General features: G+C 36.7%; 1 protein-coding gene across 1 annotated transcript in view; it reads right to left on the reverse strand.

The window, feature by feature from the left end:
- The window catches only part of LOC136863129 (tripartite motif-containing protein 3), a 443103-nt gene extending 428691 nt beyond the window's left edge, over positions 1-14412 (reverse strand). The window contains exon 1 of the mRNA XM_067139471.2: positions 14205-14412. Coding sequence (XP_066995572.2) covers positions 14205-14230 — 26 coding nt within the window. The 5' untranslated portion in view covers positions 14231-14412. The remainder of the gene's footprint in view (positions 1-14204) is intronic.
- Between the last annotated feature and the right edge of the window lie 1231 nt (positions 14413-15643).

Here is a 15643-nt window from a genome sequence, read left to right on the forward strand (position 1 = left end):
AATGATAGGAAACAGGCTGTAGACTTGCGATGTACTTATTCTGATCATAAACCGATCATTTTTAATCTTTCCTGGGTTCTTTTTCAACAGCCATATTTTCCTTCGGAGAACGTTCTTAGATTAGAGTAGATTCTCCTGGCATATAAATAAAAATTTAAACACATTTGAAATAAACGATAGGAATGAGATTGGCCGTCAAATTGTTCACCTCTATAATAAGGTCAATAATACACGGAGGTATGTCATTCGTATCGCCAGAAATTCTGCACACTTGCCTACGCGCAACAATGGTGCTGGTCACATTGTTAGCAATGACAATGGCAGCAGATGTAATTTACCGCCAAGTAGCGGTCTTGCATCTTGCTGTGGGGTCCAGAACATCTAATAATAATAATAATAATAATAATAATAATAATAATAATGTTCTGGACCGTCGTCAAATTGTGCGGACCGCGCTGGAAACGGGTCCTGGCCTGGTAATGACTACGAATACAGTCGAGCCGCGGGTTCAGTACCGCCAAGGCACCCAAGACGACACCACGCCGGATCTCCTTCAGGATTTGATCCATACTAAAAATGCTTATAGGAAAAGATGGCAAAGATTTAGGGACCGAACTGACCGCGTGGAATACCTGGACCTACCTCGCGAAGTACGAAATCGATTGCTGGAAAGAAAGATTGAAACATGTGAGGAACTTTGCCGTAATCTCTCAGAAAACGAGTCAGATCGCGAATTTCGGAGGATTATATATAAAACGTTAAGCATTTAATTATAAATTTCAGTATAATACCGTAGCGAAGCACGGGTATCATGCTAGTCATCAATATAATACCAACCTAACTAGTTTAAATGAAGATTTTTCTTTATTCGTGCCTTTACCAAATCCAAATGCTATTGGACCAGAAAAAAGTCTGACTGAATGGGTGGCTATGTTTCAAAAAATAGAACTCAGAGAATTAGAGAAGGCGAAGCTTTATCTGACCCTGTAATAATTAAGAGGGGAATTCCTCAAGGCAGTATTATTGGGCCTTTATATTTTCTTATATATATCAATGATATGTGTAAAGAAGTGGAATCAGAGATAAGACTGTTTGCAGATGATGTTATTCTCTACAGAGTATTAAATAAGTTACAAGATTGTGAGAAACTGCAAAATGACCTCGATAATGCTGTGAGATGGACAGTAGGCAGAGGTAAGATGATAAACGGCGTTAAAAGTCAGGTTGTAGTTTCACAAATAGAAAAAATCCTCTCGGTTTTAATTACTGCGTTGATGGGGTGAAAGGTCCTTATCTCTGATTCCACTTCTTTACACATATCACTGATATCTAAAAGAGCATGTCCTGACTGACTGATTCATCATCGCCGAGCCAAAACTACTGGACATAAAGAAATTAAATTTTGAGGATACATTTATATTATAATGTAGGTGCTCGCTAAGGGAGGATTTTTGGATATTCCGTCGCTAAGGGGGTGAAAAAGGGGGGGGGGCGAATTTCTAAAATGGGTGTATCTATATCTCAAAAGTTTAAAAGTTAACACATGTAAAAATTGGTATTTAGAATCTCCTATAAGGATAAAGAAACACGTATTCTTTTTGTTTCCGGAAAATCCCAATAGGAGGGCTGAAAAAGGGTGAAAGATGGGTTGAATGCCATTAATGAGGATACTTTTTCTCAGAAACTGAAGATATTACAGACCTGAAAATTGGTATTCGGAATCTCCTTTAAAAATAAAGAAACGCGTATTTTTTGTTTTTTGTAAAATCCAATTAATGGGGGTTAAACAGGAGTGACAAACTGGGGTGAATTTTTTGACTGACTGTCCGATTCATCATCGGCGAGTCAAAACTACTGGACATAAAGAAATGAAATTTTGAGGATACATTTATATTACTATGTAGGTGCTCACTAAGGGGGGATTCTTGGATACCCCATCGCTAAGGGGGTTAAAAGAGGGGTGAATTGTAAAAATGGGTGTATCTATATCTCAAAACTTTAAAAGTTTACAGATGTAAAAATTGGTATTTAGATTCAAAATAAAGGAACACGTATTTTTTTTTTTTTTTTTTGCTTTCGGAAAATCCCAATAGGAGGGGTGAAAAAGGGTGAAAAGGGAGTAGAATGCCTTTAATGAGGATACTTACAGTATATTTCAGAAAGAGAAGTTATTACAGACCTGAAAATTGGTACTTGGAATCTCCTTTAAAAGTAAAGAAAAACGTATTTGAGTTTTTCGAAAATCCAATTAATGGGGGTTAAACAGAAGTGACAAATTGGGGTGAATTTTTAGAAAGACAATATCTACAGTATATCTCAGAAACGTAAAATGTTACAGTCGTAAAAATTGCTATTTGGAATCTCCTGTAAAAGTAAACAAACATAGGTGATTTGTTTTCCGATACTCCACTTTAGGGGAACTAAAAATGGGGTGAAATTTTAAAATGAGCATGTCTACAGTATATCTCAAAAACTTAACATGTTGCATAAGTGACAAATGATATTTATCTCTATTAAAAATAAAGAAACATGTATTTTTTGTTTCCGGTAAAACCACTAGGGAGGGGGGGGGAGATAAAAGTGACTGAAAATGGGATGAATTCTATTAATTAGGATACTTATATCTCCACAACTGAACATGTTACAGACGCGAAATTTGGTATTTGGAATCTCCATTAAAAATAAAGAAATACGTAGTTTTTCGGTTATCCACTTAAAGGGGGGATTGAAAAATTAGTTGATTTTTTTTATGAAGATACTATTATCTCAAAAACGAAAGATATTGCAGACGTGAAAATTGGTATTTGGATCTCCTTTAAAAACGCGTTTTTGGGGGGAAATCATATTCACTTGGTGGGGAGGGGTTAGTGTGAAAGGAAGTGAAAAAAGATAGTCTTTTTATGGGGATACTTATACCTCAAAACTGCAGGTAACAGATGTGATCATTGGTATTTGAAACCTCCTTTAAACATAAAGAAACACGTCTTCTTTTTCCTGGGCGGGGGGAGTAAATCAACTTACCGGCGATGGGATGAAAACGGAATTGAGACTAATTGATTTTACTGTTCGTAATGTACTACTTGATTCTGATCATAAACCGATCATTTGAAATTTTTCCTGGGTTCGTTTCCAAGAGCCATCTTTTCCTTCGGAGAACTTTAAGTTAGAATACAGTAGTTTCTCCTGGCATATAAATAAAAATTTACACACATTTGAAATAAACGATAGGAATGATATTGGTCGTGCAAATATTCACCTGTATAATAAGGTCAATAATGCACGGAAATATATCATTCGTATCGCCAGAAATCCCGCGCACTTGCCTACGAGCGACAATGGTGCTGGTCACACTGTCAGCAATGACGATGGCACCAGATATAATTTACCGCCAAGTAGCGGTCTTGCATCTTGCGGGATCCAGTACATCAATAATAATAATAATAATAATAATAATAATAATAATAATAATAATAATAATAATAATAATAATAATAATAATAATAACCTAAATACAACTGATATCACCCACCCTAATAATAATAACAACAATAAAAAGAATGTTCTGGACCGTCATCAAAACGTCCGGACCGCGCTGAAGAGGGGTCCTGGACGGGTATTAACTACGAAGGCAGTCCGGCCGCGGGTTCAATACCGCCAAGGCACCGAAGATGACATCAGCCAGATCTCCTCAAAGATTTGATCCATATTAAAAATGCTTATAGGAAAAGACAGCAAAGATTTAGGGAGCCAACTGACCGGGCGGAATACTTGGAGCTAGCCCGAGAAGTACTAAATCGATTGCTGGAAGGAAAGATTGAAAACTGGGAGGAACTATCGTAATTTCTCAGAAAACGAGTCAGATCGCTAATCCTGGCGGATTATATATAAAATGTTAAGCATTCACATATAAATTTCAGTATAATACCTTAGCGAAGCACGGGTATCTTGCTAGTCTATATATATAACTAGCAAGATACCCGTGCTTCGCTACGGTACTATACTGAAATTTATAGTTGAATGCTTATCGTTTTATATATAACCCACCGATATTCGCGATCTGACTCGTTTTCTGAGAGATTCCGCCAAAGTTCGCGATCTGACTCGTTTTCTGAGAGATTACGGCAACGTTCCTCCCATTTTTCAATCTTTTCTCCAGCAATCGATTTCATACTTCCCGGGATATGTCCAGGTATTCCACCCGGTCAGTTGGGTCCCTAAATCTTTGCCATCTTTTCCTATAAGCATTTTTAATGTGGATCAAATCCTTGAGGAGATCCGGCGTGGTGTCGTCTTGGGTGCCTTGGCGGTACTGAACCTCTACTTGGCGGTAAATTACATCTGCTGCCGTTGTCATTGATGACAGTATGACCAGCACCATTGTCGCCCTTAGGCAAGTGCGCAGGACTTCTGGCGATACGAATAACATACTTCCGTGCATTATTGACCTTATTAATGAGGTGAACAATTGCACGGTCAATGATATATCTATCGTTTATTTCAAATATGTTTAAATTTTTGTTTATATGCCAGAAGAATCTACTGTAATCTAAGAAGGTTCTCCAAAGGAAAAGATGGCTCTTGAAAACGAACCCAGGAGAGATTAAAAACGATCGGTTTATGATCAGAGTAAGTACATTGAAAATCCACAGCCGGTTTCCAGTCATTCAACCGGGTCAGGAATGGAATGAATAAGCCCTGCCGAAGCCTGTCGCACTCCACTGGGGCAATGATTAAATGAATGACAAATGAAATGAAATGATATTGGAGAGTGTTGCTGGAATGAATGATGACGGGGAAAACCGGAGTACCCGGAGAAAAACCTGTCCCGCCTCCGCTTTGTCCAGCACAAATCTCACATGGAGTGACCGGGATTTGAACCACGAAACCCAGCGGTGAGAAGCCAGCGCGCTGCCGCCTGAGCCACGGAGGAACAGTAAAATCAATTGGTCTCACCTCCGTTTTCACCCCACCGCGGTTAAGTTGATTTACCTCCCCCCCCCCCCCCCACAAAAAAAGAAAACTTGTTCCTTTATGTTTAAAGGAGATTCCAAATACCAATGTTCACGTGTGTTACCTTCAGTTTTGAGATATAAGTATTCCCATAAAAGTAATTCACTTTTATCACTTACTTTCACACTCCCCGCCCCCCTTAAGTGAATTTTCCGGCAAAAAAGTACTTGTTTCTTTAATAGTAAAGGATCTTCTAAATACCTATTATCTTCAGTTTTTGATATATGTGTCCTCATGAAACGAATTCAACTCCTTTTCACACTTGCCCCCAAAAATGATTCTCCGCCCCCCCCCCCAAAAAAACGCGTCGTTTTATTTTTAAAGAAGATCTAAATACCAATTTTCACGTCTGTAACAACTTTAGTTTTTATTAGATGTAAGTATCGTCATACAATTCATTCAATAAGTTGTTCAATTTTTCACCCCACCCAACCTTCATTGGATTTTCCGAGAATACCTGTTTCTTTACTTTAACAGGAGATTCCAAATAACAATTTTCACGTCTGCAACATTTTACTTTTCTGAGATATACTGTAGATATAGTCTTTCTAAAAATTCGCCCCAATTTGTTACTCCTGTTTAACCCCCATTAATTAGATTTTCCAAAAACAAAAAAATAAATGTCTCTGTATTTGTAAAGGAGATTCCATATACTAACTGTCTGGTCTGTAATATCTTCAGTTTCTGAGATATAAGTATCCTCATTAAAGACATTCAACCCCTTATTCACACTTTTCATCCCTCCTATTGGGATTTTCCGAAAAAGAAAAAAAAAAAATACGTGTTCCTTTATTTTTAAAGGAGATTCTAAATATCAATTTTTACATCTGCAAACTTTTGTAGTTTTGAGATATAGATACACTCATTTTTAAAATACACCCCCCTTTCACCCCTCCCCCACTATTTGGATTTTCTAAAAAAGGAAATACCTGTTTCTTTATTTATAAAGGAGATCCCAAATACCGATTTTCAGGTCTGTAACACCTTCAGTTTCTGAGAAATAAGGATCCTTATTAAAGGCATTAAACTATTTTTCACCCCTTTTCACCCCTCCTATTTGGATTTTCCGAAAACAAAAGAATACCTGTTTCTTTATTTTGAAAGTAGATTCTAAGTACCAATTTTTACACCTGTAAACTTTGAAAGTTTTGAGATATAGATACACTCATTCTAAAAATTCATCCCCCTTTCAACCCTCCACTATTTGGATTTTCCAAAAAAAAAGTACATGTTTCTTTATTTATAAAGGAGATCCCAAATACCGATTTTCAGGTCTGTAACACCTTCAGTTTCTGAGAAATAAGGATCCTTATTAAAGGCATTAAACTATTTTCCACCCCTCCTATTAGGATTTTCCGAAAACAAAAAAATACATGTTCATTTATTTTTAAAGGAGATTCCAAATACCAATTTTTACATCTGTAAACTTTTAAAGTTTTAAGATGTAGACACACTCATTTTAAAAATTCACCCCCCTTTTCACCCCCCATTATTTGAATTTTCCAAAAACGAAAAAATACCTGTTTCTTTATTTTTAAAGTAGATCCCAAATACCAGTTTTTAGGTCTGTAATATCTTCAGGTTCTGAAATATAAGTAGTCTCATTAAAGGCATTCAACCCATTTTCACCCTTTTCCACCCTTCCTATTGGGATTTTCCGAAAACAAAAAATACGTGTTTCTTTATTTTTAAAGGAGATTCTAAATACTAATTTTTACATCTATAAACTTTAAAAGTTTTGAGATATAGATACACTCATTTTCAAAATTCACTCCCTTTTCACACCCCCCATTAAATGGATTTTCCAAAAACAAAAGAATACGTGTTTCTTTATTTTTAAAGGAGATCCCAAACATCAATTTTCAGGTCTGTAATACTTTCAGTTTCTGAGATATAAGTATCGTCATTAAAGGCATTCAACCCATTTTTCACCCCTTTTCACCCCTCCTATTGGGATTTTCCGAAAACAAAATATACGTGTTTCTTTATTTATAATGTAAATTCTAAATACCAATGTTTACATCTGTAAACTTTCAAAGTTTTGAGATATTGATACACTCTTTTAATAATTCATCCCCCTTTCCCCTCTCCCATTAATTGGATTTTCCAAAAACAAAAAAATACGTGTTTCTTTATTTTTAAAAGAGATCAAGTATAGCAATTTTCAGGTCTGTAATATCTTCAGTTTCTGAGATTTAAGTACCGGTATCCTGATTAAAGGCATTCAACCCCCTTTTTCACCGTTTTTCACCCCTCCTATTGGGATTTTCTGAAAACAAAAAAATACGCGTTTCCTTATTTTTAAAGATGATCCTAAATACCAATTTTTACATGTGTAAACTTTTAAAGTTTTGAGATATAGATACACTCATTTTAAAATTTCAACCCCCTTTTCACCCCCTTAGGGACGGAATATCCAAAAATCCTCTCTTAGCGAGCACCTACATCTTAATATGAATGTATCCACAAAATTTCATTTCCTTATGCCCAGTAGTTTTTGGCTCGGCGATGATGAATCAGTCAGTCAGTCAGTCAGGAAGAACGTGTCCTGACTGACTGATTCATCATCGCCGAGCCAAAAATACTGGACATAAAGAAATAAAATTTCGGGGACACATATATATTAGGGTGTAGGTGCTCACTAAGGGAGGATTTTTGGATATTTCGATGCTACGGGGGTGAAAAGGGGGGTGAATTTTTAAAATGAGGGTATCTGTATCTCAAAAACTTAAACGTTTACAGACGTAGAAATTGGTATTTGGGATCTCCCTTAAAAATTAAGAAACGCGCATTTTTTTGTTTTCGAAAAGTCCTGTTAAGGGGGGTGGAAATGGGGGAAAAGTGACTGAACACCTTGTATAAGGAGACATATACTCAAAAACTGAAGATGTTACAGACATGAAAATTGGTATTTGGAATCTCCTTTGAAAATAAAGAGACACGTATATTTTGATAATCCGATGAATAGAGGGTGAACAGGAGTGACAAACGGGGTGAATTTTTAAGAGAATATATCTGCAAATTATCTCAGACAGGTGACATATTACAGATTTGAAAACTGGTATTTGGAATATCCTGTAAAAGTAAAGAAACAAATATTTTTTTGGGAAAATCCACTTAAGGGGAACTGAAAAAGGGGGTGAATTTTTAAAATGAACATATCTACAGCATATCTCAAAAACTGAACATGTAGCAGACGTGAATATTGGTATTTGGAATCACCTTTAAAAATAAGGAAACACGTATTCTTTTGTTTTCAGAAAACCCCTTAACGGGAGGGACGGCGGAGGGGTGAAATTATTGAAAAATTAGTTGAGTTATTTGCATGAATATATAACAAAAAATCTAAAGATGTTACAAACGTGAATACTGGTGTTTGGAATCTCCTTGAAAAATAAATAAACACGCATTTTTCTGGGTGGGGTGAAACAAACTTAACGGGCGCGGGTGAAGTGAAAAAGAAGTTGAATTCTTTTCATGAGTATAATTATATCTCAAAAACTGAATAAGTTACAGACATGAAAATTTGTATTTGGAATTTTCTATCAAAGTAAAGAAACGCGTAATCTTTTGTCTTTGAAAAATCCACTTAAGTGTGGTGAATTAATTGAAAAATTAGTTGAATTCTTTGTATGAGGATACTTATACCTCAAAAATTAAAGACGTTACACACGTGAAAATTTGTATTTGGAATCTCCTTTAAAAATAAAGAAACACCTTGAAAAATAAATAAATCAACCTAACGGGCTGAGGTGATAAAGGATTTTTTTAGGAGGATACTTATATCTCAAAAACTGAAAGTGTTAGAGGCATGAAGATTTATATTTGGAATCTTCTTTCAAAGTAAAGAAACACGTGTTCTTTTGTCTTCGGAAAATCCACTTAAGGGGGGTGAATGAATTGAAAAATTAGTTGAATTCTTTGTATGAGGATACTTATATCTCAAAAATTAAAGATGTTATAGACGTGAAAATTGGTATTTGGAACTTCCATTAAAGGTGAAGATACACGCACTTTTGGTGAGGGGGGAATCAGCTTAACGGGTAGGAAGCGGGGGGGGGGGGGGGTGAAAAAGGAGTTTAGTTACGTTTATGAGGATACTTATATCTCAAAAAATGAAGATGTTACAGACGTGAAAATTAGTACTTGGAATCTCCTTTAAAAATAAAGAAATGCGCGTTTTTTTTTACTGAAAATCGACGTAATGGGTGTGGGGTTGAAAATAAGTAAATAAGGAGGTGAAATGTGTTTATGAGGATACTTTATCTTAAAAACTGATGCTGTTACTGACGTGAAAGTTGGTATAATGAATTTCCTTTCAAAATAAAGAAACACGTATTATTTTCTTTTGGAAAATCCACTTAAGGCGGGAGAGGGGTGGAAAGAAGTGAAGAAGAAGAAGTTGAATTATTTTTATGAGTATACATTAATCTAAAAAACGGAAGGTGTTACAGACGTACAGACATGAAAACTGGTATTTGGAATCTCCTTTAAAAACAATAAAACATGTATTTTATTGTTTTCGGAAAATCCAGTTAATGGGCTGAAAAGAATTGGAAAAGCAGGTGAATTTTTAAAGTGAGTACCGGTATATCTACATTATATGTCAAAAACTTAACATGTTAGAGACAAGAAACTTGGTATTTGGAAAGTCCTTTAAAAATACAGGAACATGTACCTTTGTGTTTTCGGAGAAGGCACCTAACGGGGGGGGGGGGTGTGAAAATAAGTGAAAAATAGTAGAATTATTTTTTTATGAGGATACTTATATCTTAAAAACTGAAGATGTTACAGACGTGATAATTGGTATTTTTAATCTCCTTTAAAAATAAAGAAAGGTGTATTTTTGTTTTCGGAAAATACACTTAAATGAGGGTGGGAGAAGGACTGATCAAGGGGTTGAATTCTTTTTATGGGGATACTTATGTATATCTCAAAAACTGAAGATTTCACAGATGTGGGGATAGGTATTTGGAATCTCCTTTACAGATAAAGAAACGTGTATTTATTGTTTCGACTTGAGAGAAGACTGTTTCTCACGTGTACAGTTCAATGTCGCATGGTCGTCTTAGCCCCAAAAGGTAATACCACAAACATGATTTACAAAGAATTTCTGGGGTAAATGAAACTCATTTTTGGGCGAGTTTTTACACTTTAGGAATTTTCAGATAATGTCTTAGTACAATGCCGAGGAACGTTTACTTTGATCAAATTACGAAATCCACGCGAGCGTAGCCGCGGACAATCGCTAATGTTAATATGAGGAAAGATCTTCATTGGGGTGATCACATAAATATGATTGTTAATAAAGGGTACGGATCACCGCACATGGTCATGAGGGTATTTAGGGGTTTTAGTAAGGATACAAAGGAGAGAGCATATAAGTCTCTGATCAGACCCCAACTGGAGTATGGTTCCAGTTTATGGGACCCTCACCAGGATTACTTGATTCAAAAACTGGAAAATATCCTAAGAAAAGCAGCTCGATTTGTTCTGGGTGATTTCCGACAAAAGAGTAGCGTTATAAAAATGTTGCAAAGTTTGGGTTGGAAAGACTTCGGAGAAAGGAGACGAGCTACTCGACTAAGTGATATGTTCCGATCTGTCAGTGGAGTGATGGCGTGGAATGACATCAGTAGATATTTGAGTGATGTCTTTAATAGTAGGAAAATTCACAATATGAAGATAAAACTGGAATTCAAGAGGACAAATTGGGGCAAATATTCGTTTATAGGTAGAGGAGTTACGGATTGGAATAATTTACCAAGGGAGATGTTCAATAAATTTCCAATTTCTTTGCGATCATTTAAGGAAAGGCTAGGAAAACAACAGATAGGGAATCTGCCACCTGGGCGACTGCCCTAATGCAGATCAGTAGTGATTGATTGATTTTCTAGGATGCATGTTGACAATATCGAATGAGTGGAGAGAATGATTGGATTGAATGTTAAACTTGAGATTGTTGTAAAAAGCTTCAAACACCTCAGGCAAAATAACTGAAATTGCTTGTTTTGATACTCTAAATCAGATATATAAGTGAAATGTCCGAGTCACCAGTTGCTAGGAATTTTAAAGTTATACCTATTATTTAAAAAAACCTGTCAGTGCATGCGGCTTTCCGATAATCTGCATCATTTCTTGCAATTTCAGGGCCAATTACTATCTCAAGAAAATGTTGAAATCCTGCTGCATCATGAATTTAAACTTCTGACATATGTGTTCTCTCTAAACTTAATTCTAAACACCTTTCCAATATTGTTCTTTGCCACACTTCGCGTCTATTTTGTTCTTGTCCCTATGCATCCTAACCCCACACACAGCTTTTCTGGTGTGGACACAATGTTGAAGTAGTTTGTTAACAAAAGTTTATTAACTATACTGAGAAATGTTTTCACTAACATTTGTTTTTTTTTATACACGTTGCTTTACGTCGCACCAACACAGATAGGCCTTATGGCGATGATGGGACAGGAAAGGGCTAGGGGTGGGAAGGAAGCAGCTGTGGTCTTAATTAAGGTACAGCCCCAGCATTTGCCTGCTGTGGAAATGGGAAACCACGGAAAACCATCTTCAGGGTAGCCGACAGTGGGGTTCGAACCCACTATCTCCCGAATACCGGCCCTAACATTGTTTATTAATTTCGGTGTGGACTAGCCATTACCTTACGTCACTCAGTTGTGTTTCCCTCAAATGGAAAGCCAATACAACGGCAGCCTGGTACAGACACGACTACCCTGTCACGTAGGCTACACTGTACACATGTACCAATAGTTTAAATGCTGTATGTAACGTCGTTTATCCAAGAGGAATTTTCATTTCACTTACAATTTGATGTAATATACCCTACTAACAGTAGATCCTGGATCAATGGAAAACAAATTTAGAGTTCAATCATTATTTAAGTTAATGGTCGCGTCTCAAACGTCTTCAAACCACAGGTGCACAAACTTGCACCTGCAATTCTTAATTATTTTGCCAGTGGTTGTTTGTGTTACGTGAATTATAGCCTAACTATAGGGACACATTCCCGAACCCCTGAGTTCACGAAATCTACAGCCAGGTCAGCCTACACCAGAGGGAGACCATACTGGTGTGAAATGTTCAATAATATCAAGATTGGCGGATAGACACAAGATGCTTTCGTATTAATATGCATTTTAATGCTTTTTTAAGGCTTCTGTGATCATCAAGTACCTATTTCTTTCCCTACATCTTACTACATGACGAGTGCATCATTACACATTTTCTTTTTGCAACAATACATAAAAAAGATCACAATCCAAATCTAAATACTGGGGTACACACAATATGGGTAACATCAATCACAACGGCCCTGTGAAATGATTATAGTTTCTAATGCTAAACTGGAGAATCTCTGGCCATTATGTACTATGAAACAACGTAAAATATTTTTTTATTTCATTTCGTCCAGTTTAGGGCCTGAAGATGCTGAAGAAAAGTGCGGAACAAAGATAATATACACCGTCCGACTTGGCTGAATGGTCAGCGTTGAGGCCTTCGGTTCAAAGGGTCCCGGGTTCGGTTTCCGGCTAGGTCGGGGATTTTAATCGCCTCTGATTAATTCTTCAGGCCCGGAGACTGGGTGTTTGTGTTCGTACTAACACTTTCCTCTTCATATTCAGATAACACACTACACTATCAACCACCACAGAATCACGCAATATTGATTATATCCCTCCATATATGGTGGGCGTCAGGAAGGGCACCCGGCCGTAAAACATGGCCAAATCCACATGTGCGATACAGTTCGCACCCGCGACCCCACAGATGTGAAGAAGAATGATAATATACACTATGTTGGCTGGAGATCCACGATCAACTTCGTGTGTAAATCCGGACTTTGGCTTGCATGTGAGAAGCTTATTTACATAGTACTGTACTGGCGAAGTGCCAGCCTAAAAGTTGGCTGGAACGCAGCATTCAGGATGGGCGACTGGCGGCAAAATTCAACTGTATACTCTTACGGCAAAGAATTCCAAGTTTCACACGATATTATTATAAGTTGGAGAAGTGAACGCTAAACGGAATATGAGTGTATTTAGGAATTAAGTCGGATAAATGAAACATTACGATTTCTATATCCGCCGTAATGTACGGTTAAATGTCCCATGGTCAATTATCGTGTAAGATTATCACAAAGGATGGCAGGAAGTAAAGTTCTTTACACCTCACACGGCCAATAAGACCACATTAGACACGGAATGCCAAGTAAATTCTAGGAAATTAAAGTAGAGTAAGGATTTTCTAAAGACAGTTTCACAGTAAATACATTTTTTATGATCAATGGCGCTTTCGAAACAACATGGATTTCATCCTTTCCAACATAGTACACTGAACTGTAGTCTGAATTTGATGGTAAACTTTGTGCGAATCTCTAACAGAGGACAGAAATCTTTAATAAATACCGGTACTGTACATATTGATTTGTAACAGCACACAATGAAGCATAGCTCTAAATACATAGATAATCGGCATCCATGAGGTCACTACAAGCAAAATAATTGCAATTCATCATTTTACGGGGCTAATACACAGTTATGAAACGTTTATTTTAACAATACTGCTGATAGAGACCAGGAACGGGAAAACAAATTATAAACATTAACAGTCCCTATTGTTTACATTCAAACGTCTCCAAACAAATAATTTATCCTCACCGAGAACAATTCAGGAACTAGGCTATATCAACATCATTACGCAGAAAGGCTGAATAATTAGTAATATTTGTTAACAAAGTATTTAAGATATGTATGGATCGTAAAATGTACACGTGTACCGTACGCCAAATGTCAGCAAACACATAGGGTACAAAAAGTAGTGTAGGTATTTTTCATGGTTCACACGAATTTAAGTTATCACAGTGAAGAAAACAATTCCGGTGTAAAGAGGTAAATAGCTGGCCAGAATTAATGTACTTCATTAAAACAAGCTCTAAACAAAAGAAAGGGAGGATCTCCTCCAAAGACGCTTGGCTCGCAACAAAACACGGCAGTCAGAATATAATTCTTGTTCTGCTTCATACTTATAAACACGAGACGTTCATTCTCAAAACACAAACAGTGTCCCTTAATACAATTCATTAGCTGGCGACAAAGAGTGATTTCTAGCCCAAATTACCAACAAGCGACCATATAAAGTATAAATAGGCTCATAAATTATAAATAGAGACTTACTGCAGTGCCAAACGAAGTCCTTCCATGCCACTAAGAAATCCACTTTGCGAACAGGATTCTCGTACAGAGTTCTCACAACACAAAAGAGAGAGCCATCCACATCGCACATACTGTTTACAGACAAGCCAACGAGTTCGCCATCCCAAGCCGCTAGCAATCCAGCAAGCTCCAAGAGGCTGACATGACTGACGGCCTGGCTCTGGCTTGCTGCCTGGTCTCCCTCGGCACAGCTGACCCAAAGCAGGGTTGCCAAAAGCATCGACGTTACTGCCAACTGTCTGTGATCGATGTTTTTAAATAAACAATCAAGACCATTCTCGTTAATAGTACGATTTACCTACATGTCTCGACAATATTAAAACGTACAAAAAGATTGAAATAATAATTACATACAATCCACAGCCCATAGATTAAAAAAACGAGTACGTAACGAAATTGGCAGTCCAGTATAGGCTCATAGTTGGCAGTATGCAATCCGATGAACTTCGGTTCATTAAGCATACTAAAAATGTACCCATCCTCGAATTACTCATTCAACTACTTCAGGTGGCGGTTTATGCATTTAGACATGCCAAGTGATGAAATCAGAAAACGATTCTTCGGTATATCTCCGGAAGTTCTCCGAACAACGGCATGTTTATTGGCGGGAGGTTCTAATAATTCAAACTCAGAACAATGGAGTCATGTTCGCTTTTATCTTCTACGATGATTGCGGAAAATATATGTTCGTGCGCAATAACGCATATTCTTAAATAAACAATTAGTTAAGTAAAAATATAGATGTTTATTTCATTGTTACCAAGCACTGCCTTAGATAAATAATAATAATAATAATAATAATAATAATAATAATAATAATAATAAGAATAAGAATAAGAATAAGAATAAGAATGCTGGGCTGAGTGGCTCAGACGGTTGAGGCGCTGGCCTTCTGACCCCAACTTGGCAGGTTCGATCCTGGCTCAGTCCGGTGGTATTTGAAGGTGCTCAAATACGTCAGCCTCGTGTCGGTAGATTTACTGGCACGTAAAAAAACTCCTGCGGGACAACATTCCGGCACCTCGGCGTCTCCGAAAACCATAAAAGAGTAGTTAGTGGGACGTAAACAAATATTATTATTATTATTATTATTATTATTATTATTATTATTATTATTATTATTATTATTATTATTATTATTATTATTATAACAGCAAAAATACATCAGCCTCGTGTCGGTAGATTTAGTTGCACGTAAAAGAATTCCTGCGGGACTAAATTCCGGCACCTCGGCGTCTCCGAAAACGGTAAAAGTAGTTAGTGGGACTTAAAGCAAATAACATTAACTAATAATAATATTAATAATGTCTAAGTCCAAAACGCGCAGACGAACAATACAGATTGAGAAACAGACAATAAGTAAATAAATTAATGCACAAACATTCACAGTGATATCAGAA

This window comes from Anabrus simplex, chromosome 2 (genome assembly GCF_040414725.1).
Source record: "Anabrus simplex isolate iqAnaSimp1 chromosome 2, ASM4041472v1, whole genome shotgun sequence".
NCBI classification, from domain to species: domain Eukaryota; kingdom Metazoa; phylum Arthropoda; class Insecta; order Orthoptera; family Tettigoniidae; genus Anabrus; species Anabrus simplex.